The sequence below is a fragment of the Vigna radiata genome, chromosome 8, assembly GCF_000741045.1.
Source record: "Vigna radiata var. radiata cultivar VC1973A chromosome 8, Vradiata_ver6, whole genome shotgun sequence".
Lineage (NCBI taxonomy): Eukaryota > Viridiplantae > Streptophyta > Magnoliopsida > Fabales > Fabaceae > Vigna > Vigna radiata.
Window position 1 is genome coordinate 40,716,381 of NC_028358.1, and position 27,747 is coordinate 40,744,127.

The following is a 27,747-nucleotide window of genomic DNA, read 5'->3' on the forward strand; positions in this document are numbered from 1 at the left end:
TGTGTTAGAAATGAGGCTACAATCCATGGTGTGAATCTTCAGGATTAGTTGTCTCTAAATTCGTCTATGGTTGTTTTATGGAACTTCATATTGAAATAATGAGCAAGAAACGAATAAACAGATGACAACAAAGTTGGAAAAATTCCTTGTCCCCACCAGCTGGTTTTCTCCAACATACTTTAAACAGTTCTTTCTACCTTTTAAATTTTTGCCAAAACTATTCCTTACCGACGTTTTTGGTATTGTAAAAAATGGTACTGAAAAACTCAGTAACTACACTTGGGAATTTTCTTTTACAACAATTGTAAAGTCACTTGCTTTCTGTATGTGACATCTAACACTAGTTTTGCAGCAACAAAAACATTATAATAGGAGCTCCTAAACTTAGCTTCAAGTCATTGCTTCTGAAAACCACCAATCAAGGTAACCATACAGATGCTTACCCATTAGCCGGATTTTCTTTATTCGACCAACACTCAATCAAAACCTGAGCATCATAGATATTATGTATATGTTACATTGGATGCCAAAAATTTCAAACTAATGATAAATCATCGGCTGATACAAGGACTATATGAGGCCACAGCATCATGCCCCTGGCTCATTTGCCAATGTATCATACGACATGAATATTGGATGGACTGAGTGCCCAAAAAAATTTGGATGAGTAAAGTTGTTAGTAGATGTACATATAGGTCACAACTTGTGCAAACTGCAATGTACTGGTTAAATTTGGTTCCTACATTCTGGTGATGATGATAGCATGCCTCCTTCACCACTCATGTATGATTTCTACGAGACACCACAACTGCAAAGAGTTCTAGTTCTTCTTCCCATTCTTGAGATTGCGTACAGCCATAACAAGCTGTTGTCTTTCTCCCTCTACCTCTGCAAATTTCAGACTAATCTCTGAATATCTTTCCTCCATGTCTTTCAGCTCATTCTCCATGATCTTGTTCTTTTCCTTTAGTAGCGAAACTTCATTCAACAATTCATTTGTAAGGCACTCACCCTCACTGTCAGAGGAGACAAAAATAATAGAAGTTAGTTCTTGAGTGAGACAGGCAACATAAGAAAATTGACATTGGTGGCCGCAATTTCATATAACAAAGACAAAGAATGATAGTAATGTCCATGATTATGTTCAAGAGAAAAGAATTTGATTATACCTTCCAGAAGCTTGACAAACTTTGCTCTCATCTGACTTGTTTACTGTTCCTCCTTCGGACTTGCTTGAAGCATCCTTTCCCTGTTACAAATATAACTGTCTGAGTTATTATAGAGAACTGGGGACTAGTGTATGAAAGGAAATACCAAAGAATTTAAACCTTGATCAGGCATTTTCCTTTAGCACCATTTTAAGTTTGAGATTTTCTGCTTATTTGTCTTGTCATATATAGGTGTGTTGAGCTTCATAGACCAGAAAATTTTCAGTTTCACTACCAAAGAACCACAACAGTTTTAAATTGTGTTTGCTTTCACGCACACATTAGTCGTTCCGTGTCAAGTTCCATAAGAACTGGGTTTCAAGCGTATGTTGAAACCTTTTTAACTGTTTTTTAGTTTCACAGGTGACAAAGAAATTATAGATTATCTGGAATACACACAAAGAATATTTATCCATGCTTCATCACCATCCTCACTCAGTTTGAATGATAGAATGCGGGATTTTATTATTTCTTTTAGATAAAAAAAGGAGGTTACCTTTTCTAATAATTTTTTAAAATGGCTTTTGAAATTTATTTGTAGACACCAAGGGAAGACTAAAACGTAAATTTGTGTTGTACAGATACCTTTGTAATCATTTGTAATTTTTCAGATACGTTTATATTGGGCATGAGAGATATTAAAAGCAAATGTACATCTCAAACACCTTAAAGGTAATGAAATATTCCAAGCACCTTAAAAGGCTGGATTAAAAGCAAATAATATAATCACATCGAGAGGGGTTCTACAAGGATGACTAGTTTAGATGTTTGGTATATGTTATAAAACCACCGCCACCACCGTAAAAGTTAATACAGCTGGAGAAAACTCTTAAATATTATATCAGTTACCCAAGTTTGTACTGATCTCTGGATTTTAATGCTACTATTTATGTCTCCTTATTGTGTAGAGTGCATAAACCTTAAGGGAGTGATGTTACTATGTATCTAGTCCTAATATGAAACAATAAAATTTATGTTCTTCATCTCTGATTTTAAATTTGGCAGAAGAACAATTACCTTATGCATTTCGGATTTTGACTTCTTGGTATGTGTTTTAGCTGGAGGCACCGCACTTTCATTGTCTCTTGATGTCAAATTCATATGTGTAACTGCAGCTCGTCCTTTGTTATTCTTGAACTTCTTTTCCATAGTACTTAACTCCGCTTCCTTCTTCTTCAACTCTCCTTCTAATTGAGATATTTGTTTCTTCATACTTTCTTTCTCCATTTGTTCTTTATGCAAACTGTGTTTTATTTCAATTTGCTGGTTCTTAAAGGTTTCTACTTCTGAAAATAGAGTGCCAAGTATCATCTCCCCGTCATTTGAGATCATAAGTGGTTGTCCTTTCTGAGCTGTTTTTGCATCCTCCCTTATTTTGTCAGACAATACACCATCTTCCATCAACATTTTAATTTGAGATCTGAGCATTTGAATTTGCTTAGAAAACGAAGCATCCTTTTCATCATAGTGCTTTCGCACATCCTCAAGTTGTTTAGACTTAACTTCTAGTTCTTGTGACATCTGTTCTATTATTTTTGCTTTTGAGTCTCTTTGGTCCAATAGCTCTTTCATTTTCACTTCATTCTGATCTGTGATAAGCCTGAGCTCTTGATTGCATTTATGGAGCATTTCTTCTATAAGTTTGTTCTGGTGCCGCAACTCATCAGCCTCTGCAACTGCTTTCAAAGTCAAATTTTCATTCTCCTCAACTTTTTGTGCCATTTCAACAGAAAGCAGTCTATATTCCTCCTGAAAACGGTCGGATGCAACAGCATTGTTGTGTCTTGTCTTTCTCAAGGCTTCTTCTGCCTGCAGGGCCCTTTCTTCCTGCTCAGTTCTTGCACATTGCATGACATGGAGATCTTCTTCAAATTTCTCTGCCTGTGTTTTCAGTTCTTTCTCCAACGACTTAACTTCATCTTCAAGTTCCTTTATGTAGACCAGAGATGCTGAAAATTCATCTTCCTGCACCTTTAGCTTCTCTTCTAATCTCTCTACCTGGGATTCAAGTTGTTGTATTGTAACTAAAGAAGATGAATGTTCATTTTGTAACTTGATGTGGTGTGCTTCATCTTGCTTTAATCTCAAAGATATGTCCACATTTTCCTTCTTAAGTAGATCATACTCCAAAGTAAGTTCTTTAATTTGCTCACTGAGCTCTTGGCGTTGTTTACAGTAATTGTCTATTTCTTCATCCTGGTCTGCAATTTTTAGCCGCAAGAGGTCAAATTCTATGCCCTCTTCACGCTCTTTAGTAGTCTTCTGGGATTTTATATTCGTAGATAAATCCAATATTTCCTTGTCCTTTTGTTCCAGCATTGCTTCAAGGTCTGTCACAGCCAAAAGTAATTCAGAGTTTGAGTTTTGTGTCTTCCGCAGTTGCAATTGAAGATTGGCACTCAATTCCTTTTCATAAACAAGCTCTTCCTTCATTGCCTCTAACTGAAGCCTAGTATCTTCAATCTCAGACTTCAAGGTTTTGGAGGTTTTGGAGGTTTTGGACTCATTACTGAAGTTCTGCTGGGACTTGAGTTGCTCGTATTTGGTTTTGAGCAAATCTCTCTCCTCTCTGAGGCTGATTATTTGTCTTGACAAATTTTGTCCCCTACTGCTTTCTTTTTCTATCTGCTTTCGAAGTGATTGTAACTCTATTTCTGACACTTCCGCTTGCCTCTTCAAAGAAGTAATTTCATTCTTGAGGCTTTCATAGGAAATATTTGAAGGCTCTTGTAATCTTTCTCTTGGAGGATTGTCTTCCAGGCTGTTAGTCCAGTCACCTAAACTTCCATCTGATGCCGAACCCATTGACCAGTTCGTGTTTGACCTCTTATGCACCTGGGCTTCTGTTGCAATGGCTTTAACAGTTCCTTTTGATGGAATTGAATTTTGTCTGAAGCTATGAGGATCCTCCCATGAAGCTAGCACAGGACTAATGCCATTAGATGCATCTTGTTCAGAATACTCAGATCTGGTCCTCGCCATGTGTTCGTTCTATAAGATAATAATAAAAAGTAATGTAACTGTAATGTCTGTAAATGAATTATTTCTTGGAAGGTTAGCATAACTTGTCCCCTTCAGAAGTTTCTGTTTAGGAAAGTTTCAACTTTGTTAAATAGAATTGTTAACCATATAAAGGTATCTTATAAGACCTTACTTCATCAACATTATAACTTTCATGGTCTGTACTGCCATAGCTCAGCTGGTGTTTCAAGCTTCTATCACTGCCAAGTTCCTCAGCCCCATTATCTTCCCCATTTCTGGAATCAAGGTATAAAGGTTCAGAGCGTATTGGAAACAATTGAATTAAAAAGAAAAATAGGAATGTTGTATGGTTTAAATAAAGGGGGTTTTACGGTTATTTTCACCTTTCAGCAGCATATCCTTCCACGTTCTGAATAGTGACCTGTCTCAACAATTCTTAAGTGAGAAACTAAGAACTGAATGGTGTTTGTAATCTGATTACGTTGAAAAGTTATAATTTTATAAAAAATCTCAAATTCTTAAGTGGTGCTAAAGAATTAGAGATGAATGTTGTGAAATTGGTTATTAAGACCCGAAGCAAGGGAATAAGAAGATGAGGAGCACTAACGTGTAAAACTATGCCTGAATTGGCAAACTTTAGGGGTAGAGAAATTGTGATTGGCTCAATTTCTGCAACAAAATCAGCAAAATCAATTGAGGCCTCTCCAAGAAAGCCAGATTTTGAAGATCCCTGCAAGAGCCCACACGAAGATTAGACTTTCCAACCAACATCTTACTTGAGTAAAGGATGGTGAGTGTGAAACTACAACTACTTCTTACGGTTGAAACAATGAAATGGTAGATTTTCTCATGAATTTTGCCTGATTTTGCATCCCTAACAAGTTTAACGGATTCAAAAATTGGATTTTCCCACGAGCAGGTCCCATCTTGCGCTGCAGTTTTCTCTAGTTTCACCGTTGTCTTACCAACATCATCTGGCACCAGAGATACCATTATTGCATTCTTTTTCATCTTTGGCACCTGATAAAAAGGAGACATGGAACAAGGTCAAAAACACTGTTTGCAGAATCTGGAAATCGGTTTGTGTATATAATAATCCCATCACTGCACAAACTGTCAAACTCTTCTAAATAAAACAAATAAACCACACTGTTTAAATTTCAAATTCTTACGAAACATGTTACGATTATAACGGCTAAGTCAGCCCCTATTTCTAGATTTAGTTATGACTAAAACAATAAGGATTTGGTTTTATGTTTGTCTCACTGACCTGAGTTGCCTGAAATTCCAATTTGAACACAGCTTTGATCTTGTTCTTCTTGCTCCATGACTTGAACATGTTTTCAGGGTGATAAAAACGGCCGTTGCAAGGTTGTAGACGCAGAAGAAGCCTCTTATAAGCGGCAGCTCATTGGTGAGGAAATGCTATGTGTTGATTTGAAACTGTGGTATTTATTATGTGTGACAAACGCAGTTAATGAGCAGAATGAAGTGTCAGGATGTTCAGAAAGCCAAGAATCTTGTGAGTTGTGAAGTACCTCCTGATTTCTTGAGATACTGAACTTGCACTAGTAGAAAACTAACAAAAAAAGTAATGGAGGAAATAAAATTGATATTAGAAGCTTCTCAGCATGTCTTCATGCACCAAAGATAATGTAAAAAGAACACAGCTGAATCCCATTATGGTCTACTTTTTGCTTTATTGCAAGGACAAAAGAGTGGGGAAAATTGAAATGACAACATTGACCAAACACATGAGTGTTAATCACGGTAAACTGTTTTCTTTTTACATTGATGTTTGGCTCTGATTAAAATTCCAAGATAATAACTACTGTTACTCCTTGTCAAACTCACATTTATGGTGAAATGGAGCATGAGAGAAAAGAGGTTGAAATCAGCAGCTGGGTTGTAATTGTTCCAATCCAACATTTAAATGGGAATAATGAGAGCATGAGAGTGACATTTCATTTGACCAAATTTACCAAGAAATCTAATTTTTCCAAAGGGTAAGTAAAAGTGGAGAGCAGCGTCCATGTGCTTCTGTGCTGTCTTTGATAAGCAACAACCCACCAAGACATAAATGTAGCACCTTTCTGCTGTAAGGGCATGATGAAGAAAGTTTACTCAGAAAAATGAGTTGTAAACGCAAAGAGGTTTGGTCCCCACAACTGTTAAACCCTCTTCATATCTATTTAAGAGACAATATGCTAATAAATTAAAATATAATTTAATAAAAAACACTAATTTCATAAAACAACGCAAAGAAAACCAGGTATTTGTGTATACAGTGTTTCCAGCACATGCCAGTGTCGGCGACCAAACAGATCCTTAACGTATTCAAATTATTTCTCCCATGTGTGTTAAATAATAAGCAAGAAACACGTCAACGATAAGGCAGAATAACCCTTAAAAAAACTCACATTATTTGATGTGTATCATTTGAACAGATAATTCAATTTAATTTAAATTTAGATTCCTCGCACATGAGACTCACATTATAAGATAAGATCTGAAACTAAATATGGGCTAATTCTTTAAAATATAAATTGGTATGTATAAAAAACAAAAAATAAAAGTATATAAAATAATTGACCTTCACTTACCCCAAGCAAACGGCTAGTGTGGTCCATAAGCAAACGGTACCTTGCGAGATAGAATGAGAAACAACAGCATTGACTTCATGTCTCCTTACAAATTTAACATTTGGCAGCTGCAGCAGTAGTAGTAGTGAGGTTTATGCATTCATATTATTAAAAAAGAGAATATATTAAAATTAAAATTTGAGATAAAGAAAAAAATCAAAATTATTATGTAATTTAAGGGTTTAATTGCTTCTTTTGTCTTCAGTTTGGTTGAAGTGGGTTAAATTCGTCCCTTTTCTAGAAAAATGTCAATTTCGTCCTCATACGTTAAATACAAACTAATGGTGTTAAAAACTTAAAGTGAGTTTTGAATAATAATCACTTCATGGGTCCAATCCCTGATATTGCAGTGGATAAAGTGAGTTTTGAAAGCAATGATTTTTATCGGAGATGACTTGATTGACACAAATTTTTTTTATATAGAAACGAAATTGACATTTTTCTAAAAAGGGACGAATTTGACACACTTCAACCAAACTGGAGACAAAAGAAGCAATTAAACCTAATTTAAGGATAAAAGCATAGTTAAAATTAAAGGAAAATGATCAACAATGAATCGATTCCTATCCTCAAATCAAATCAAATATTCAACTCTGGGTCATTGAGTATCGCAGCTAAGCAAATGTTTTCATTGATGATAAATAAAAGGTTCGGGAATTCTATCATAGTACCAAACCAGTTGTTTCAAAGCATGTTGTCTTACATGAGTTATTTGGAAGACGTGTTCCATTACAGATATCAGTGTCAATTTCAATTGTGGTCAGTACGTACGTCTAACCAACCAAGCCGCATTCATTTGTCATAAATTTAGAAGAACTTACAAAAAAGTTTATATAAATATTTTTATTAATAAAAAAAATTTGAATGATACACACTAGTGTGAAAATCTATATATGTTGAATCTCCCTGCATTTCTTTATTACTTTTTATTTCTTTGTTGTAAAAATGGGAAAACCCATCCTCAATTTCTTTTCTTGGTTACCTGTCCAAAGCATCAGTCTACAAAACTCACTTTCTTCCCACCACACTGAGCGCTACAGCTTTTCTCCCTTGTCCCAGACTTTGGTTTGCATCTTCAGAATAATATTAATAATAATAAATAATTCAGTACCAAAATAAAATAAAAGTTTAATTACCTTTTCAAAAGTGAGCACTCATGGTGGATTAGCAAGCACTGGTTAGAAGAATGATTGGGTGCTTAGACAATGATGGAGATGGAGTCATGGAGAACCAAAAGGCTGCAAACAAGAATTAAAGATTAGTGCCCCACTTTCACTGAAATCAGCCAATTAGATATGTAAAAGCAGAATGAAAAGTCTTTTGAGATTTCATGAAGCAATGAAATCAGTTCTTCCTATTCAATGTGGGAATCTTCAGAGATTTTATTTTATAGGTGGAAAAATCTTCAGCGTAATGGTGGCATTTATGTTTGCCAGCTACAAGGCCATGTAAGTTACATACGTTTCTCAACTGTTTCATCAAGTTTTGCTTGAGGAGCATGTATATAATATTCTTTTATTTAATATATTATTTTTCTTACTACATAAAAAAAAAATTAAGTAGAGGAATGCATTGATTAAAGTTTTAAAAGGCTTTGAATAATTATTAAATAATATTTAATAATTAATGCACAATTCCTAAATTAGTTTTATAAATTAAAAAACGTGTAGTTTAAACAGGAAAAATTGGAAAAAGAAAGTTAATAAACTTGGCTACTGTGACAACTATTTTTTTTATACATGATAGTATTCACAGATGCCTACGATATTTTATATCTAGTTTTAAAAAAAATTAAATTAAATTATTTAAAATCGAATTTTTAAAATATAAACTTAAATGAGAAAAATAAAAGCAATATTTAAGTATAATTCAAATCAAAATATCCAATAAATATTAATGTGAATAAATTTAATCTAAAAAATAAATTTAAATAAATTGTGTTATAATATTTTTTTAAAATAATCTTTTATAAAATTATTTCAATTTCATAAGTCTAAATAAAAAAATAGACTTTTCAATGGCTCCCAAAGTTGAGATTAAATACTTTTAAAATATTAAACAACACAATCTCCTAAATTAGTATTAGAAATTCAAAATATTTAAAGAGCAAAAGAATTAAATTTAAAAACAAATATAATTTAAAAAAAAACTATATATATATATATATATATATATACTGGTTAGGCATATTTGTCCAAAAATTAGCATATAGTACATAGGGTATTTATATCTATTTAATATATTTTTTTAAAATCAAATATGTTTTTAATTCCATTTAAGAGGAAAATGCTTGTTCTATCCTTGTCTCTCTTTTCTTTTCTCTTTTCAACGGTGTTAATGATAAGAACCCCACTAAACTTATATCTTTGCAAGCAGAGAGATAAAAGGACGACATAAAAATGAGTGTTTGATTTGATGTCTGTTAATATATTAACATGCATCAAATGATTTTTTTTAACATTTTTTGTTTTACCATTTATCCAAACTTAAAAAAGAAAAAATTTCATTACAATTCAAAATATTTCCAATAAAAATTATATTTCCAAACTAAAATAATTAAAAATGTAACTATCAAAATTAAAACTAAAGTAAAATTTTCACAATTAAAATCTTGTACTAAACCGTTTTCAAATAAAATATAATTACTATTGTGTGTTTTAATATCAGTGGATAAGTTGGTCACTTGTATTTTATTTTTTTATTGTGCCACTTAGTATAGGTGATAGATTCTTAAACCGCTGGAAAAATAACACAACTTTATTGTATATACTAATATTTAAAGTTTAATAAACTTTCTAATATGTGAAAGGTATATATAATTACATGAATTCAATATTCTTTAATTATTGCTCGATTAATGATTTTTATCTAAAGCATGACATAATAGTCATATACTCATGAATTTGGTTACTTGTTACGCTTACAAATAAAATAATCACATATTTAAGGTCATATATTGACTTACGAAAATTAATAAGTCTGAGATGGATAAGTTTCAACTTGTGGATATAATCCTCTAGACTTACCCACAATTCTAGTTAAATTAGAAACATTTTAAACATAGATTAATATTAACATAACTAAGTAGATTATATGGAAAAAAATAATATTTGTGTTTGTAATGTATATTTCAACTCAAGTTTCATCTTCATGTGTAGGAAACAAAATCATATGCATTATTTTGGTATGATGACCATTAATTGTCAATGAGTCATACTATGAAGAGTTAGTTGATTAATTAGCATTATTTTGTAAAATATTATATTCAATAGCAATTACCCATCGGTATATGACACAAGGTAGATCTCTCTTTTCACTAAGATATTCATATTTGTAAATAAGTTTGTTTGTGATCAAGTGTGTTTATGGAATATTGAAAGGTCAAAGATTCGACAAATTCATACATGAAAGTCCCTTGTTGATCCATAATGATTGGTTCATGTATATGTAATAAGAAAGTTAAGTATATATTAAAAATAATAATAATTTCAATATTTAAATATGAAACACAATAAAAAAAATCTTACATGTATCATAGTTGCAGGATTAAAACATTCAACATGATATCTCGATACTTCTAGTACATCATTTAAAGTAACATACAAATGATACATAACACTAGAAGTCAAATATTTTTAACTTCTATATTCTAGCTTTATCAATCCTCTATTTAACCTGTTTAATTTTTTCATGAATTTTTTTAAAGGATTATCCTCTGTTTATTTTATGTCATCTTCATAAATAATATGTTAACATATAACTTGTTTCTACGAATGAAAGGATCCAAATAAATTTCAAAAATATAAATCATTTTATTTATTAAATATTACATAAAAATACTAAAGAATAACAATATAATATATGTGATCGGTTAAAATATGACTATAAATGTGGTTAAGACCCAAACCAATATGACTATGTTTGTCTTCCTTTTATTATTTTTTATTATTATCATTACTATTATTATTATTATTAAATTTACTTATTATTTGCTTTATTTTTAACTGTTTTCCTTTTATGCTACTGTGATATTTTTTTAAGGCATTTGTTAGGAACTATTACTATCATGAATGGTTAGTGTCACAAACTGTATAGTATATCACCATGGAAAAATAACACAGAAATGGCAAATATTGATTTTTGATGTGTAGTTTATCACTAATTGTTGGGACAAGTTGTTTTCGGTCATGTTGTTCGAGAAAAAGGTGCTCTACATAATTGTGTACATGATGCATGTGAACATGGTTTACATCAATTGCAACATTGAAGAAGAAAAATACACTTTTATCTATTTTAGTCGTTTCTTAGGTCCATATTTTTCTTGATGTGATAAAAGGTGTTTTTCCACGTGAATGACCTTGTTATTTTATGAAAAACACATTTTTATTTTAAAAATACAAAGAAGTTGATGTCATAAAGTAACTAAAGCCCATAAGGAAATATATTAAGAAAGAAAGTGCATATATAATGCAAAACCAATATACCAAACATAGTTAAACAAAATTGTCAGTTATCAAAACCTATATCAATATTTTAATCAGCATAAGGATAGAATCATACATTATTTTTTCCTCAAAATGGGTTATGATTATGGGCAAAGATTATGGATTACCAGAATTGAAGCGAAAGCCCTTGAAATGTCTCTTTCTGACTCTGTAAAAGCAAAAAATTCGTTGCTTGCGAATTTGTTCCTAGCTTCTTGTCGTGATCTCATCAATGTCACATATAAATGCAATGAATAACGAATACATGAATTATGATAAGTTTTTTCTTCCTTCTATAGAACATGTTATACTAATTTGTTCTCTTTTTTGCTTTCTAAAATGATCACAATACCATAAATACTAAGATGGCGAATCTTGATGGATCTGGAAGTGGGGTGTGCACTTGATTTAAATATTTCGTCTTATATAGTAAATATATTGAAATAATTATTCTGATAATACACACAAATTAAACCAATAGAAGAAAATAACCCAATTAGTTTAAGAGTTTTAAAAATAACTTAAAAGATTTCAAAACTGAAGCCCTGTTACTTGAGTTTATGAAATAAATTTTTCATAATAAAAATTTCAGAGCAAACTGTCCTCAACAACGTTTCCAGAAACAACCGAGACCTGTGCATACGCAGGTAGGTTTTTTTTTTTCCTTTTTTCTTTTTAAGTTATATTAAGAGAAATAATATATATATATATATATATATATATATATATATATATATATATATAAATAAATAATTGATTTCCATTATTATAGGTAATTGTTATAATCATTAATATTTATGAAGATAGTATTTAAATATAGATTTTGGTGATATGAAAAAAAAATTAATGATTGTTTTATAAGAAATTAATGAAACTTAAATAGTATAATTTAAACATCTAATTGTTTATGCTAAAATGAATTATAAAAAGTATTTTAGCTGCAATAACATCTTTGATACACAGAGAGAGAACCTTACTATTACTACTAACAACACTGCTATTTCTACAATCAGGTGAACTTTTTTTCTTCAGTTGGTCATCTTCAATCTTCAAAATCAAGGACTTAAATTGGTGTCTTTTTTTTACCATAATTAAGTTTCACAGAGATAATTCCCATGTTAAGACTTGACATAGATCAAAACAATGTTCTGACTAAAGAATGGCACTAAAAACATCAACACAGAACTGATTCAAAGTTATGTTTGAATTTAAATTCCTGAAAACCATCTGGAATTATCAGATGGTCATTTAAGACAGTTGGACCAAAATCTGATAACTGGGGCACACCCTTTGCTTAGAAATAAAAACTTGTTGGTGATGGTGACATTCACGATAACCAAAACAGATATAAGATGGTACCTTATATTTACAATTACTTGCAATTGGAATCTCCAAAACTGTAGCACAGTTTCTTGACATCATAAAGGTCGAGTTGATCTGAGAGATAGCACATGGCATGAGCAACAAAAAGAAGAAGAAATGTGGTCATATGCTGCAAAACTCAACAGATATCTTGAGCAGTCGGCACACACAATAAAGAGAAGGACACATTTTTATAGCAACAACTACATATCTTAATAACTGAGTCATTTTGCACTTAAACAGAAAAATGGTACCATCACCAACGGATGAGTACGACATATTTAGTCAATGTTGTTTGAGTGGTTAAAGGAAGTAAGAACACTGCCACCAAATAAGAAACCAGCAACTCTAGGACTAAGATCCCATCCATCTAGAATATCTTCTGGATATCTGACCATATGAGGTCACACAAGGCACCATCATGAGGTACTTCTTGCTTGCGATCAATAGTCTGTATCTGTATATGAATGATAAATAATGCATAAAATATTGCCAGTATACAATCTAAACAGAGACGGTAAAATTTATAGCCTGATACAATGTAGAAATTTCAGGAAAGACCCCATGAACACTGAAAATCTTGTTTTTAAGGCCGACAAACTGCAGTTTGTTGTAGTCAGCATATGAAATTATTAGGGAAGTCACAAATAACACTATTTGGTTTCTTAAAGGTGGATTTATCAGCAATTTGGTCTTCCAAATAACACTTTTGGTAAGCTCATTAAGTGATATTGAAATGTAGCCCTATAAATCTGGTATATCTCAATTAAGGATGAAGTTTCATCAAATTTGGAAATTTGGTCAATAGATGTAAATAATCTGTTGATTAAATTGATGTAGCTATTTGGGTTAGACACTCTACTTTTGCATGTTATCATTTTGGAATTTTAGCGGTCATGACTAAACCCTGCAGAAAGAAAAGCCAATTGAGTAATTGCAGTAAAAACCAAGGAAGAATAGAGGAAATATAAACAGGCCAAGAGGGGGGGGACTTTAGAATCTTATAGAAAAACAATCTGCCAACCACTTTTATTAAATTATGAGAATAAAAGTTGNAGAAACAAATGCCAAGCAACTTTAAAATCAGATTCCTGTCTTTTAGGTATGATTTACAAACAATTAGTCATGAACTACTTTCTAATATTTAAAAATAACACAGATTAGTTGAATACATAGATGAATATGCATGTATTACAAAGCTAAANATTTGAGCTTGGAAACACAACATANAATAACCATAAAGTATATGATCTTGATTGTTAGTCAATACATGGGCTATAANAGATAAGATAAAATGCCCACAACACTACAAGAAAACAAACCACGACCAATGCTAAAGAATAAATCTTAATCATTTCACCTGTACTCTGACTGTAAGCTAAATAAGCTCCATAGCTCCGCATTGACGCTGCAATCAGGATAGGCCGTTGTTTGAGGATTTTACCCTCAGGCACATCACCCGATCAACATTCAGAAGATTCTTTATAGTACAAACTGGGAAGTTTGAACAAAACAACAAATTAGATTTAAATAATTTATAAAAACAGTAACTCAACCATCTTTTGCAGATATTATGTTTATGCAAATAGGATTGCCAGTCACTTACACATAATCATACAGCAGTAACAATTCTTATTCATGCCTATATTAGGTTGAGATATTTCCAGAAGATTGGCTGGGGCTTTCTGTCTTGGGATATTTATTAAATTAAAACTAACACAACAACACCTGCAAGAGGGATATAAAATCAATGGAATCATGCACCAGCCAAAAATACTTCACTACCATCACTGAAAAGTATCACTCAGAAAATAAATTGTTTCTATATTACCTCTCCTTTGGAAAACCAAGGGTGCCAAACAATTTCAATGGGAAGCATGATAATATATACCCGAGACTGGCACGATCCCCGTGAGGGTCGTATCCACTAAAACTTGGTAAGTGCTGAAGAAAGACTTGGACTAATGTGGACAGTCTTATCTGCAAAATCAAACATCTTTCATGTTCTTCTTGCAATCATATCTGCAGAAGAAGCACCCACAAACATCCCTGCAATAAGTACACAGTATGGGCAAGGGAAGAATTGAAAAAGAAAGATAACTTTTATAAGATCAAACTCTGATATTGAATGACACAATCCATTTATTAAACAATTAAGTAAAAAGCTAAAGCCAATAAAATAATACAACGGACTATGAAAAAGAAAACACCTCCACATGCTTCAAATAATCTGGAGCATCTGATTGATGCATGTATTTCACACCTTCAGCAGCATAAAATTCAGATGTGCATTCAAGGAATGGCTTTTCAAAGCTTTCTGGATAAATTCCCAAAGCAGTAAACATCTTCAAAAGATGGTTTCGAAGGGTTTTATCCACTGCTTCACCTTTTCTAAGAAGAAAAAAGAAAAAACATGTAACATATGGCACAAAAGAATCTTACAACCTCATAAAAGCTTCATATAACACTTCACATTCAAAAATAAATAATACATATAACAACAGGTGAATATTTTCAAAGAACAAAATAACCCATAAAATCTAGAGTATTTAGGGTTTATAATGAAAAAAAAAATAGTGAACGGAGTATTTAGGCTTTACAATCCAAAAATCTAACCTTTTCAATTGATAAAATACAAAATATGGTACCTTGCAAAAAATGGAATAATGGAAATCAGATATAAAACCGAACTTGTATCCACAAATCAACTATGCACTAAAACTATACCACACAAAAACTAAACCAATATATATAGACAAAAACTCAACCAATTCATACAAACTCCTCTACTAATATATGACGATGATGAAAACAGATGGAAGAAAAGTGTTGTCGTAAGGAACTAGTACCCAGAAATCAATCAATAAATCAATAAACACCAAAACAGAAAACTTGTATGATAAAATCCTTAACAGAAAAAAAAAAAAAAAAACAGAGAGACAAAAACGAAATTGTATCACAAAAGTTTACAAACAACCAATCACACCACTTAAGAACCCAACAAACGACAAAGTACACGAAAATAGTAAGTGCCCAAACTTAATCGACACTATCACAACGGACATACCAACATAGGTAAAGCAAAAAACAAAACTTACCTTCAGCCTTGTGGTGCCCGGAAATAAGTAGAAAAGGAAACTATCCTTCAAGCTTCAACCTTGAACAAACAATTCAAATATTACTTATCCGCTATGAGAACGGAAATAAAGACCTCCACAACGAAGACAACAACAAAAATTACCTGACCTAAAATGCAATGGTAACTAGAAAGGATGTTGAAGAAGAACCTAAGCTATTTGAGCCAAGCTCCAAGACAATGAACATAATGCAAAGAACGAAAGCTTCCACACCAATCTATTCGACCTCTGCACCACGTCCATCAACCACACTCACAGCGCCTCAAAAATGGTAAAAACCACAAATACCACAAATGGTAAAATGATGAAGAAAGGTTTGATTCGTTGAAGACAAAAAAGACATTTTCGAAAACAACTATAAATTGACCAAATAACCTGACAGGAGGCAAACAAAGAAAAACTACACTAAAATGATCGAATAACCTAACTGTGGGACGGGTATCAAACAAAGAAGTAGGGTCAATTTAGTAATTGCGTTAATGGTGTTTTTCCTGTAGTTGAACTATCTGGAACATCAAAAATATTTTTCAAAATAATTTTTTTAAATAAGTTTTTTAATTTATGAAAGTCTATATATGGTAATAATGAGGTTCCAGAAGACAAAGACCCATTTTTAGATCTTTCTTTTCAATTTTTTCTTTTCTAAATTTTAGACTTTCAAAGACCCGTGGTTGTTGTGACGTAGTTATGGGTGTTATAAATTTTTAAAACCATCAGCTTCTAAATATTTATTTAAGTATGATTTATTTAAATCCATTTGCATATGGTAGTTTGTATAGTTTATTTCGTTCTTTTTTAATTATTGTTTGGTTTGGTTAAATACCTGTTTTTAGTGAATTCGTATTTTTTTTAAATATTCAATCCAGTTTTTATTTTTTAATAAAAATTTAATGTGATTTTTCTGTGAAATTAAAATTAAAAGTGTTTTCAATATGTTACATGATAAAATATAAATTTATCATATATTAAAATTTTCTTTAGTCTTAAAATTTTCTCGATTTTGATAAAGTAAATTTAAAGAAAAATAACATTTATTAAATATTAAAACTCAACTAAATAAAATTTTTAAAATATATATATATATATATATTTAAAAATAAAGTTAAATATATAAACTAAAATATTAGTTAAAACTTTGTTTTTCGAATATTATTTTTGGGTCAACATTTACTTTATATTTATATATGAATATTTATCTTTCTTCATATATTCAAAAAAATTTGTTTTTCATTTTTTTTTTAGTTTTATATTATAGTGGATATACTTTTAAAACTTTAGTTTACATATAATTAAAATACAATTAAATAAATTGTATTTGTAATTTAGATTATTTGAACTGGAGGGAGTAAATTTAGATTTTTTTTTCTATGGTTTAAAAAGTATTAATATATAAATGAGGTTCAAGTAAATTAAATTCAATCTCATTGATTTAATGTATTTAATTATCAGGTTTATTAGACACCAGTTATACCGATCTGACTCGATTTAGATCAAAACGATTTGTATTGATTTGGTTATGGTTCATTTAACTTTATTTGAGGTTGGATCACCTTATCTTAACATTGACCACAGTTAACTTGAGTTAATTGATCCAGATCAAGTCCACTCGATTTAGATACCCATTAACTTGGCTTAATCTTCATATTAGGTCAAGGTGATTCAATCTTTGACTCGATCCAACTTTGTTTGATATTGGATCTCACTTGACTTAAACCGACCTTGTCCTTAATTGTTTTAGTTTGATTAGGATACTCATTGATCAAAATCAATTTAATGAATTATTATCCAAATGGTTAAATATGTTTTTAGTTCCTCAACTATCAAACATTTTTTAGTTTAGTCCATCTTTCAAACTTTGTTTCATTTTCACCGTTCACCTTGATGAAATTGTAATATTTAGTTATCGGAAACCACTAATGTTAAATTTTGAGTGAACTGGTGACGATGTGTCACATTCCATGTCATGTATACACTTAGATATATTTTTCCTTCAAATTATTAGTTTTTAAAGTAATTTGAATAAAATATCAATGAGTAAAAGATGATTATAATTATATAAACATTAATCATAGGAATAAAACAACTAAATAAACCTGTGATCCATAATATTGAAAATTTATGTAAGTTTTATTCTTATCAAATCAAATCTTAACAAGTGAAAAATTAGTCATTCATATATATTTTATAAGAGTATTTTTCTCGTTAAAGTTTAGTCCATGCTAAGTATTTTGAAATGTTTTCAAGCCCATCACTTTAAAAATTCTGTTTATTTTTCTAACTCATTTCCAAGTTCATTTCACAAAACCTTTATTATGTTTGAATAAGAAAAACTAATCAAGTTCTTTTACTCATTCTTTTCTATTTATGTTATTTTTGTTTCAGTGAGCATAATTCCTACTTAGATCAGTTCAAACACTTTTCACCTACTTAATTAGCAAAATTCATAAGAGCATTAAAACATTTTATTGGTTAACAATACTAATGAAACTTCAATGTTAAATTTTCGAAAATAATATTGGTATGATTACTCTTCTCATTTAATGTATTATTCAGTAACCATTGTGAGACAAAAGCACATATTCTTTATCTAAGTTTTTAAGTAAATAATTCAAAGCAAATACCACTAAAATCAAAACTAATATACAAGCGATTAAATGATCTTTTCAATATATCATAGTGCAAGTAAAAAGATGATTTCAACATATTTCTATTCAATTACTCTGAATAAAACAATATCAGACAAATAATCACATATCAAGCAAATAAGCATATTCAACCATTTCTTCCTTTGTGCATTTTGCAGTAAGAATACAGAAAAAATTAGGCTTTAGGCCAAGAAAAAATTTGCGTCAAAAGCAAAAACCTAATTTGCCTTTGAGGTTTTATAATTGGGTCAATAGCAAAAGCCTAATATGTCCGCTCATACAATTCAATAAACCTAAAATTTCCAAATAAGTTTGCAGAATGGCCCATAAACTTAAACATTTTCACTTTCGCATAATAGATCTTGAAAATTCTTAAACGTCTTTGTCAGACATCTTTCACAAATATAAAATATTTCACAAAATAACATAACAGTTACACCTCTAATCATTCAATGAATTATTTGCAGCAAACAAAAATTTCACCACTGTATAGTTTAAAACAACAAAAGAATGAGTAAAAAAAGGAATTATAATAATTTAATTGTTAGTGATATTTAAAAAAGTGTGATAAGAATATTTAATTACGATTAATGATGTTTTTTGTTAAAAAAAAATATATAAAAGGTATTCCTAGTCGCCAAAAGGGAATACAGAGTTATGAGGTCATAAAAGGGAGCTTTCTAAACGTCTAATGGTTGAACGTTAATATATTATATTTATGAAAAGTGGTAGATAAATTTTTGAATATTTAATAGGAAAATATATTTTTAACAATTATTTTTGACAATTTTTTCAATAGCTAATTCTTTTTAAATATATAAACTAATAAAATAGTTTCTAATGTAAAAAACGTTATTAAAAAAAAGTTACTAATCAATCATAGTCTTATTTAATAATAATAACTAATAAAAAATAATATTTGAATGTCTTTTAAAAATGTGTTGTAATGTTTGTTTTTTTATTAATCTATAGTACTAGTTGAGGAAGATGAGTGGATTTTGCTGCCATAAATGTCCAAGTTCATTCAAGCTATCAAGCTAGCGTACACCAACCACAAATAGGCCTTTAACTATTATTATTATTTTAAAAACAATATATTAATTTCAAGGTTAATTGTTTTTATTTTTTTTTATCATAGATGTTACTCTTAGAAGTTTTTTAACACAATATTTTTATTAATTTTTTTTTTTGGTAATTTAATAACTTTAAAAGCTAGTTCACATTTAACGGTTTCCTTGGAAGAAAATACAAAATTAGATATGGAACATACTAATTTAAAATTATTCTTTCAAGACTTAGTTCTTTCAATTATTTTAATGTGTTCACTTTCTACCAATAGACTGACAATTCATTTTAATATAATTAGAATTTACAATAGGCAAATTTTTAATAAAAACCAAACCTTTATATCAAGTTAATTCAGAACTAAAAAGGATACATGGTTAAAAAAGTATATATATATATATATATATATACGGGTTAAATATGTTTTTGGTCCTTTAATTTTTAGTAGAAATTGAAATTAGTCCATTTTTAAAACTTTAGTCTAATTTAGTTTCCTAACTATAGAAATTTATGAATTTAGTCCTTTTAAATAAATTTTGTTAGGTTTATGTGATGTTTTAAGCATGTTTCATTATAGCATTTGGGTTGACACATTTTTGCTTCAATATTAATTAAGAAACGTATTTAAAACATCAATTAAAGTTAACAAAATTTGGTTAAAAGGACAAAATTCGGTTAAAAAGACAAAATTCGTACATTTCTAAAGTTAAGAACCTAAATTAGACCAAAATTTTGAAGAAGGACTAATTCAAGTTTTCACTGAAAATTAAGGGATCAAAAAGATATTTAACCTTATATATCTATATGTAAAAGAAAAATAACTATATTTGATATAACAAAAACATGTCTTTTAGTCATCAAGAGAATAAAGCAATAATTTTTAAACTAATATTTATAAGTGTTATTATAGCAGGTAATTAATTTCAATAAAATTTGTATACATTTTTTAATTGCGCTGTATTAGTACTAAAAAGGATATATTGCAATAAATTATTACATTTTTAGTTTAATGATAAAAAAATAACCTTACGTTCATGATTTTTTTAACTAAAACAATCTTATTTCACGTTTATAAATATTATGTTAAATTTCGCGGTAACTTATTTTTAGAACAAAAACATTTAGAACATAAATGAAATAACTTCAAAACCAATTTTACAAATTTAATTTAATTTAAAAATTTCTCATTAGAAAAGTAGAGGGAGAATAAAATATACAATGAAAATGAAAAAGTGGTGTATCAGTGATTAACTGGTGCGACTAATCAGTGAAAAATATGATTAATAATAACTAGTGATGTTAGAATAACATAATAGTTGTTGCTCGCTTCGCTTTTTGATAACAGAAGTGTTGGAGATTGAGCCCTCAATAATTCTTAACTAAAGTTGGCATAATAGTCAAAATAAAATCAATTTTAGATGTTTTTTTAAAAAATATATCTCTTCGGATCCATTATTAGTTGGATAATAAATTCTTTATTAAATTAAATTAGATAAAACGATCAAATTATTATTGAGATATTATAAATATTTATTTTCATTAAAAAAATTTCAGAAAATATTTGAAAATTTTACAAGAACATTTTAACCTTATTTCAAATTAGCTTCCAAACCTTGTGGGTGTCAAAAATTTGAGGCTTAGTTCCCCATTTTTAGAAGTCAACATATCTATATTCTAATTTTATAAATATCTCATATTTGGTTTAGAAAAGAAAAGCCAAAAAAATTAGAAGAGAAAACAAATAAAAATTGATAAATTTTTAAATTATCTGAAAATGAAAGAAGAAGAAAAAAAAAAGTATGTATACTAGGAAAAGTGGGGCCATTTGTTTGTTGATTGGAACTTATCGGGGCGGCTGAGCAACATGAAAATTTTGTTTTTTATTAATCAATTTTTTTTATCGTCATTTTAGTTTCTATATTTTAAAAATCTGTAATTTAATTTTTTTATATACTTTATTTGATTTGCCTTAATCATAGATTTAGCGTACTTATTGGAAATTTCATTTAATTAATTAAAATATGAAAAAAGAAAATGAATATATGATAAATTAAAAATTACTTTTCAAACGTAAAAATCAAGACCGTGAAAAAAAAAATAGAGAAACCAATGGATTTAAAATTAAAAAGATATCAAAATTATTACTTAACTAAAAATAAACAAATCAATCTAGTACAGAAGAAGAGGTTAAATGAAAAAAAAAAAAACGTGTGAATGTAAAGTTTTTAATATTGTTGACCAATAAAAATATATAATTATATGATTGGTAAAATAAATATAACAAAAAAAGTGAAATTTCATTTTCTTAAAGTTATATTAAATCACACTCATATTTATTTTTAATTCAAATCTTTTTATTTCAAAAATATATATTTTTATAATCTTTACAAACATTTATTTAACTTTTAATATTTTAATTTTTTTATTTGAAATGTAATAAAATTTTAAAATAAATTGAAAAAACGAATATAAATGTATTAAAAATATATGTCTATTTAGAGATCATAAAAAAATGATATTACTTAGTAAAAAAAATCGAAGATTGTCTAATTTCCAAAAAAAAAAAACTGTACACAAGAGAAAATAAAACAGATGAAATGTGAGGAATTAGATGGTGACACGTGGCAAAGATCTAGCGGATAATGTAAAAGATCTAGATGGAGCGCATGAGAAGGTCAAATAGGGTGGAGGCTCCTGATATCTTCTTATATACTGATTGGAGTTTGTTTGAATTCCACAGATTGAGAGAGAGAGAGAGAGAGAGAGAGGAGAGTGTTTGTTAAAACCTCCATTAAAGAGAAGGCAGAGAGAAGAGAAAAGAAGAGAAGATGGGGTTAGGTATACCTGCTTTTCCCTTGACGATCGTGACTCACGTTCTGGGCGTTGTTGCCACCGTTCTCGTATTGGTTTGGCTCGTCAGTTTCAGGGGAGGCTTGGCTTGGGAAGATGAAAACAAGCAACTCATCTTCAATGTATGTTTTCTCTTTCTTCAATTTTAGATAACTTAAGATGTTAGACCACTTCTTCCTCATTCCCCAACTCTAATTTTCCCCTTTACTGTCACTCTTATCCATTTCTTTTCTAAGTAAATTTCAAAGGATCATGATTTGTATGTTTTTAAACCTTAATAATGTTCTTTTTAACTTAGATGGATAAGTTTTTATTTTTTAAATTAAATCTTAATGTGATAAGTAGGAAGATATTTTTATGTTTAGTAAAACTTCTTCAAAAGTATGTGTAATTGTGTAAAAAAAATTAATATCAACAGTTTCTTTACCCTTTCTTTCCTTGCTTATTCCTATAATTAGTTATGTTAACACTGATCTTGTTTTTAATAAATACACATCACAAATATCAAAGACCAATCATGCTTGGTGTTATTTAATTATTAACTAAGTTAAATGTTATATTAAGACATGTTTGTTATTATTGTATTGAAGAGAATATTTACTCTAAATTAAAAATATATATACTTTCTCAAATTAAAAAAAAATAAAGCTTTGGTGGCAAGAGGTGACATTAGAAGTATCTCAAATTTAATACTTGATTGTTAAACTAGTTTTTATCTGAAGCTCTGAAACATTGCTTTTGATATGATTCATTTATAAAATTGTACTAACTGGGATGTTTCTTAAGGGCATGAACTTCGTGTGATATGTATACTTATATTATATTTATGAGGATGCTGTTAGTTGTGATAAAATTAAACGTGAGATATTATTTTTATATCTAAAAGATGGCATTCGTATAAAAAAATAAAAGAAAATAAAATATTCAGTAGCAGATCCCTTGGTTGTCCCATAAATTAAATAAGCTAAAATATGTTTTGATGGCTAGCTAAATGCTGGCTAAAGAAGCTGACTTACTTTAGCTTTATTTTGGTATTATCTAATAATTTAAGAGGGAATGTTTATTTTGGTATTATCTAATAATTTAAGAGAGAATGTGTAGGTAATTATTACCAAGTTTCTGTTTTACTGCTCTAGTCACTTTGAGTGCTGCTGTTGCAAATTGAATCCCTAGTATTAAGAATGTTGAATTCACAAGTTGAACAGAGCCTGAATTGGGACCTAACTTTGTTTTCCTATTTTGTCGGTCAAGTCCTGCCTTCTAAGCTTAACTGTAAAATGAAAACTGTGTTTAGGAAGCTTTGCGTGTGCATTCTTTATACTCAAAATGAACTTTTTTGGGTCTTAAGATTTATTATTATTTTATTATTTGTCGATTAATTATTGACCATGTTTTCACTTGTGGAACGCACATGGACAGACATGCTTATCTGTTTTGGACTTGAGTGAGAAATAAACTAGCCGTCATGTGCCACCTATGGCTGGTTCTCTATTTTCTTGGTCAAGAGTTTTTTAAATTTTGGGTGTCTTTCTTCTGTGATTAATTATTTGAACATGCCATCTGCACACGTCGCTTCCTTCAGGCAGAAAATAAGTATGCCTATCAGTACACTCCTTTACATTGGCATGCGTCTGTGATTAGAAAAGAACACGATACTCTGAGATGGAGTCCTTTGAATTTTATTTTTTGAAGAGAGAAAAGTATAATTTTTTAAATTCTCTTAATCTGAATTAACATTATGGCTTATGCATCAAGAGATCAAAGAAATGTCTGAGGAAGATTTTGTTACACAATTTGGTTGATGTACAGAGTATTTGTTGCTGAATTCTGATATTACTTTTTGGAAGTCCCTATAACTTACGTATATTTTCCTTTATACAGATTCATCCATTTCTTATTGTTTTTGGCCTCATAGTTCATGGAGGTGAAGGTAATCAAAATATTTTCACAAGGAATTTCTTCATTAATCAATTCCATTTGATTTGTTAACCTACTAATTGTTTCTCTGATTTTCTCATACGGAAAATAAATTCAGCTATTATAAGTTACAAAGCTCTTCCCCTGAAGAAGGAAGTGAAGAAAGTGGTACACCTTGGTCTTCATGGAGCCGCTTTATCACTTGGAATAATTGGAATTTATACTGCCTTCAAGTTTCACAATGAAAGTGGGATTGCCAACCTATACAGTTTGCATTCGTGGCTTGGAATTGGGGTTATTGTCCTCTATGGCATTCAGGTAAAACCACTGGGTGTATATACCAGGTTATCCTATGAATGTAGTATACCTTAGAGACAGGATATGATTATGGTTAAGTTTATGATTTTAGTTTAAGCACCAGATATATACTCTATGGTGCAAGCTATGGATTAAAAATGTGGACTTTGCTTGTGTCCAGATGAAACTCAATTATTTACTAATTTTGTCTAACATTGTGTTGGTTACCTGCAGTGGATATATGGGTTTGTGATCTTTTTCTACCCTGGTGGGACTCCAGATATTAGACGTTTCTCTCTTCCTTGGCATGCACTGTTTGGGCTCTTTGTGTTTGTCTTGGCTGTGGGAACAGCTACTCTTGGATTTCTGGAGAAGCTCACTTTCTTGGAGAACACAGGATTGGATAAGTATGGTTCTGAGGCTTTGCTTGTGAACTTCACTGCTATCATCACAATCTTATTTGGTGTCTTCGTTGTGCTATCTGCTTTAGCTGATACTCCCGCAGCAGCAGATGACTATGAAGCAATATAAACTTTTGTCTGTATCATATTTTTATTCTTATGGAATAATCTCACGTCTGCTATTAGTTTGTGTGTATTCGGTGTAGGAAGAAGGAACCAATTTGTTGTTTGTATTTTTGGGCATAATAAAGTCTGTGATTTGATCATTAGTGTCAACACATCAACCCCAAAGTGTGTGATCAGTCACTGGTTTACGTAAGGTTTTTAGTTGTCAACTTAAACTTGGTCAAATTTGCGGCCAAATATTGAAAATTCAGTCTGTAATTTTAGTGCATGTTTCTTTTTCTGTCAAGTTTAATCTGAATGTGAATTCAGCTCTTTACTTTGATACAAGTTTTGTGGATTGAAAAATAAAAGAAATCTATGTTCAATGGAGTTTCTAAAACACTCTTTTATTCACTGACTTTCACTTTTTTGTTAATTAGATAGAAGGTAGAAATTTCAAATTTGTACATAATTTACTTTCAATTTTATACTTCCTACGAATTAGGTTGGAGAGTAGTCACTCTTACAAAACATGAGACAAGACACCAGTAAAATGTGGCTTTTAGAGAATTTTGAAGAACAGATATAAGTGGATTAAGTGAATAAATAAGAGATTGAAAAACTAAAGTATGCATGTTTGAGGGTTAATAATTGATAACATAAATGAATTTATCAATATTTTTGTACGAAAAAGATACATTTTCTTACAACCCATTACAGAAGCTTTAAATGTTAATCTGCTTGACTTTGGAAATTCTGAAATGAGTGGTTTCAAGTTTCCAAGGGAGTGTGTTACTAAAAAACAAAACATGATAAAAGAAAAAGACCTGTTACGCTTTGTATGGTACACACAAATGGGTTCACAAAGATCGAGGCAAAAATTGTCTCCAATTGTGACAAAACAACTAAAAAGGAATATCAGTACGAAAGAACAACAATTCTGAGCAACGAGGGATTTTAAAATGATGGGTTTATAATTTGGGCTGAAATCTTTATGAGGGTATGTTAACTTACTCGTTAAAACCTTTTAAAGTGGCTTGAAAAAACCATGCTTGATTTTCAAGGTTATGTTATGACATTAAAATTAACAAACATTTAATATAAATTTAAACAAAAATATCTTCAACTTTTCAACTACTCCTATATTTCTTTTTTAATGTGAGTAGTTTTGTATTATTATTTTTTTTAATTACATAAAGGGTTATTATCTGAAAAACTAAAGTTTAAAAACACTGAAAGAACCACAGTTTAAAAAACACCAAGAAGACTGTTATTTTGAAATGGAATATTAATATTTTAAGGTTATCTTGCACTCGTCAATAATTACTTAACCGAACTTTTAATAACAATATCCTTAATTTTTTAAATACTCTTAAGTCTATTTTCAATATCGAAAATATTATATTAATTGTTCTTAATTATATATTATATATTGATATATTATTGAAAGAAAACATGAAAAAAAAAAAATATATTTTAGAGCTTTTTACTTCATTCCATATATTACTTCATATTTTTATAGCTTTTTCCAATTTAATAATCCATTTATATTTTAATTTTGAAACAGTAAAAGGATTGAAGAAGTATCAAAATCAGTATCCTTTTATACTAATTCATGCTTATTGCAAAAAGATAAAAATATTAACAATGTTGCAAAATAAGAATATCACATATTTTTAAAATAAATAGTATTGGGCTCCTGCTAAGCAGTGTTGGACGCGCCATTGTGCAATTGTTTTGAAGTTTAGTAGCCAACACATGTATTATTTTGAATTTTTTTTATTCATGTTTAATTGAGTACTTAAATTTTAGGAAAATTTGTGTGATAGGTATTTTTGATGTGATAGCAACAAGCTATGTATGGAAGAAAAACTTATTGAATGAAATTGTAATAATAACAACAATTCTTTATTAAATATTTATTTTGAAAATAGATTATCTTTGAACTATGATGGATTCACTTTCAATTTCATAATGTGAACTGAGATGGGATAAGCACAAAGAGAAAGAGACAAGAGAAGGAAGTATTGATAAAGCAAAGGTTGTCTTATTCTCTTGTCTCTTTTCTTATCAATGTGCACTAGTTTTGGTGGGTTACCACTTACCACCCTTATAATCCACTTTATACTCACTTCACATTTATCTCCACACTTTTTTTTATCAAATAATGGATAAATATTATTGATACTCGAACTTATTGTCATTTCTAATAAAAATAAAAGACAACAAAACGAATAAAAATTGAGATTGTTCATACATTAATGGGTTTGAAATACATTTTTAAAAATTCAAATTTGAGATGATTGAAAGCTGATGGTTTTACAAGTGGAGTGGGAAATTAAGCAATGTGCTGAATGAAATGATTGATTGCAAAAAATGGCACCACATAAGGATTCCATTGCCATCAAAGAAAAAATGTCCTCCTACCACACTAATATTAATCAAAATAAAAAAAAATGATGAATAAATGAAAAATTCAAACTTTACCATAAACATAATAGTGAATATAAACATTAATTACAAATTCAATCCGACTTAATGGGTGTAGACTATTTTCAGTTCAAATGCTCTAAACTTTGTTAAAGAAAGCAAGTATGCTTAATTTGGTGAAGATAACTTAACTCTTCCTACAAAATATTTTGTTAAAGAAAA

At 29.7% G+C, this 27,747-nt stretch overlaps 3 protein-coding genes across 19 annotated transcripts; 1 reads left to right on the top strand and 2 right to left on the bottom strand.

Moving 5' to 3' along the window:
• Positions 1–402: 402 nt before the first annotated feature.
• On the bottom strand, positions 403–8,123 carry LOC106772441 (myosin heavy chain, striated muscle). 2 transcript variants are annotated; one of them, XM_022785617.1, is made up of 12 exons: positions 7,969–8,123; positions 7,815–7,905; positions 6,794–6,900; positions 5,729–5,769; positions 5,461–5,633; positions 5,010–5,210; positions 4,798–4,920; positions 4,574–4,611; positions 4,363–4,465; positions 2,226–4,199; positions 1,170–1,249; positions 403–1,016 (listed from the first exon to the last, which is right to left on the bottom strand). In XM_022785617.1, exons 5-12 carry the CDS (start codon positions 5,527–5,529, stop codon positions 821–823), a joined length of 2,784 nt encoding a protein of 927 aa, XP_022641338.1. In that variant the 5' UTR covers positions 5,530–5,633; positions 5,729–5,769; positions 6,794–6,900; positions 7,815–7,905; positions 7,969–8,123; the 3' UTR covers positions 403–820. The 2 variants fall into 2 exon arrangements, with proteins under 2 accessions (XP_022641338.1, XP_014514328.1); XM_014658842.2 differs by lacking the exons at positions 6,794–6,900; positions 7,815–7,905; positions 7,969–8,123 and having other exon boundaries at positions 5,729–6,006.
• Positions 8,124–12,243: 4,120 nt separating this feature from the next.
• LOC106769981 lies at positions 12,244–16,232 on the bottom strand. Of its 16 annotated transcripts, none has more exons than XR_002669430.1 (7): positions 15,925–16,230; positions 15,777–15,835; positions 14,889–15,069; positions 14,510–14,727; positions 14,285–14,406; positions 14,039–14,172; positions 12,244–12,753 (listed from the first exon to the last, which is right to left on the bottom strand). XR_002669430.1 is itself a non-coding variant. In XM_022785618.1 (6 exons), exons 3-6 carry the CDS (start codon positions 15,021–15,023, stop codon positions 14,093–14,095), a joined length of 486 nt encoding a protein of 161 aa, XP_022641339.1. In that variant the 5' UTR covers positions 15,024–15,069; positions 15,777–15,835; positions 15,925–16,229; the 3' UTR covers positions 13,144–14,092. The 16 variants fall into 16 exon arrangements, 1 of the variants encoding a protein (XP_022641339.1); XR_002669425.1 differs by having other exon boundaries at positions 12,250–13,135; positions 14,889–15,064; positions 15,920–16,229; XR_002669433.1 differs by having other exon boundaries at positions 12,251–13,135; positions 15,966–16,229.
• Positions 16,233–22,234: 6,002 nt separating this feature from the next.
• On the top strand, positions 22,235–25,485 carry LOC106772768 (transmembrane ascorbate ferrireductase 1). The gene is made up of 4 exons (XM_014659350.2): positions 22,235–22,497; positions 24,257–24,305; positions 24,411–24,610; positions 24,824–25,485. Exons 1-4 carry the CDS (start codon positions 22,354–22,356, stop codon positions 25,118–25,120), a joined length of 690 nt encoding a protein of 229 aa, XP_014514836.1. The 5' UTR covers positions 22,235–22,353; the 3' UTR covers positions 25,121–25,485.
• Positions 25,486–27,747: the final 2,262 nt, after the last annotated feature.

What these genes read in the sequence shown, in the direction of transcription:
- LOC106772441 (XM_022785617.1), bottom strand. Translation starts at nt 5,529, where the DNA reads ATGTTCAAGTCATGGAGCAAGAAGAACAAGATCAAAGCTGTGTTCAAA. An exon ending in CAAAATCCGAAATGCATAAG is followed by an intron (nt 1,250 to 2,225) that starts GTAATTGTTCTT and finishes TATTTGTAACAG; the next exon opens with GGAAAGGATGCTTCAAGCAA. An exon ending in GTTTGTCAAGCTTCTGGAAG is followed by an intron (nt 1,017 to 1,169) that starts GTATAATCAAAT and finishes CTCCTCTGACAG; the next exon opens with TGAGGGTGAGTGCCTTACAA.
- LOC106769981 (XM_022785618.1), bottom strand. Translation starts at nt 15,023, where the DNA reads ATGTTTACTGCTTTGGGAATTTATCCAGAAAGCTTTGAAAAGCCATTC. An exon ending in ATTATTTGAAGCATGTGGAG is followed by an intron (nt 14,659 to 14,888) that starts GTGTTTTCTTTT and finishes TTGATTTTGCAG; the next exon opens with ATAAGACTGTCCACATTAGT. An exon ending in TTACTGCTGTATGATTATGT is followed by an intron (nt 14,173 to 14,284) that starts GTAAGTGACTGG and finishes CAAACTTCCCAG; the next exon opens with TTTGTACTATAAAGAATCTT.
- LOC106772768 (XM_014659350.2), top strand. Translation starts at nt 22,354, where the DNA reads ATGGGGTTAGGTATACCTGCTTTTCCCTTGACGATCGTGACTCACGTT. An exon ending in ACAAGCAACTCATCTTCAAT is followed by an intron (nt 22,498 to 24,256) that starts GTATGTTTTCTC and finishes TCCTTTATACAG; the next exon opens with ATTCATCCATTTCTTATTGT. An exon ending in CATAGTTCATGGAGGTGAAG is followed by an intron (nt 24,306 to 24,410) that starts GTAATCAAAATA and finishes AAATAAATTCAG; the next exon opens with CTATTATAAGTTACAAAGCT.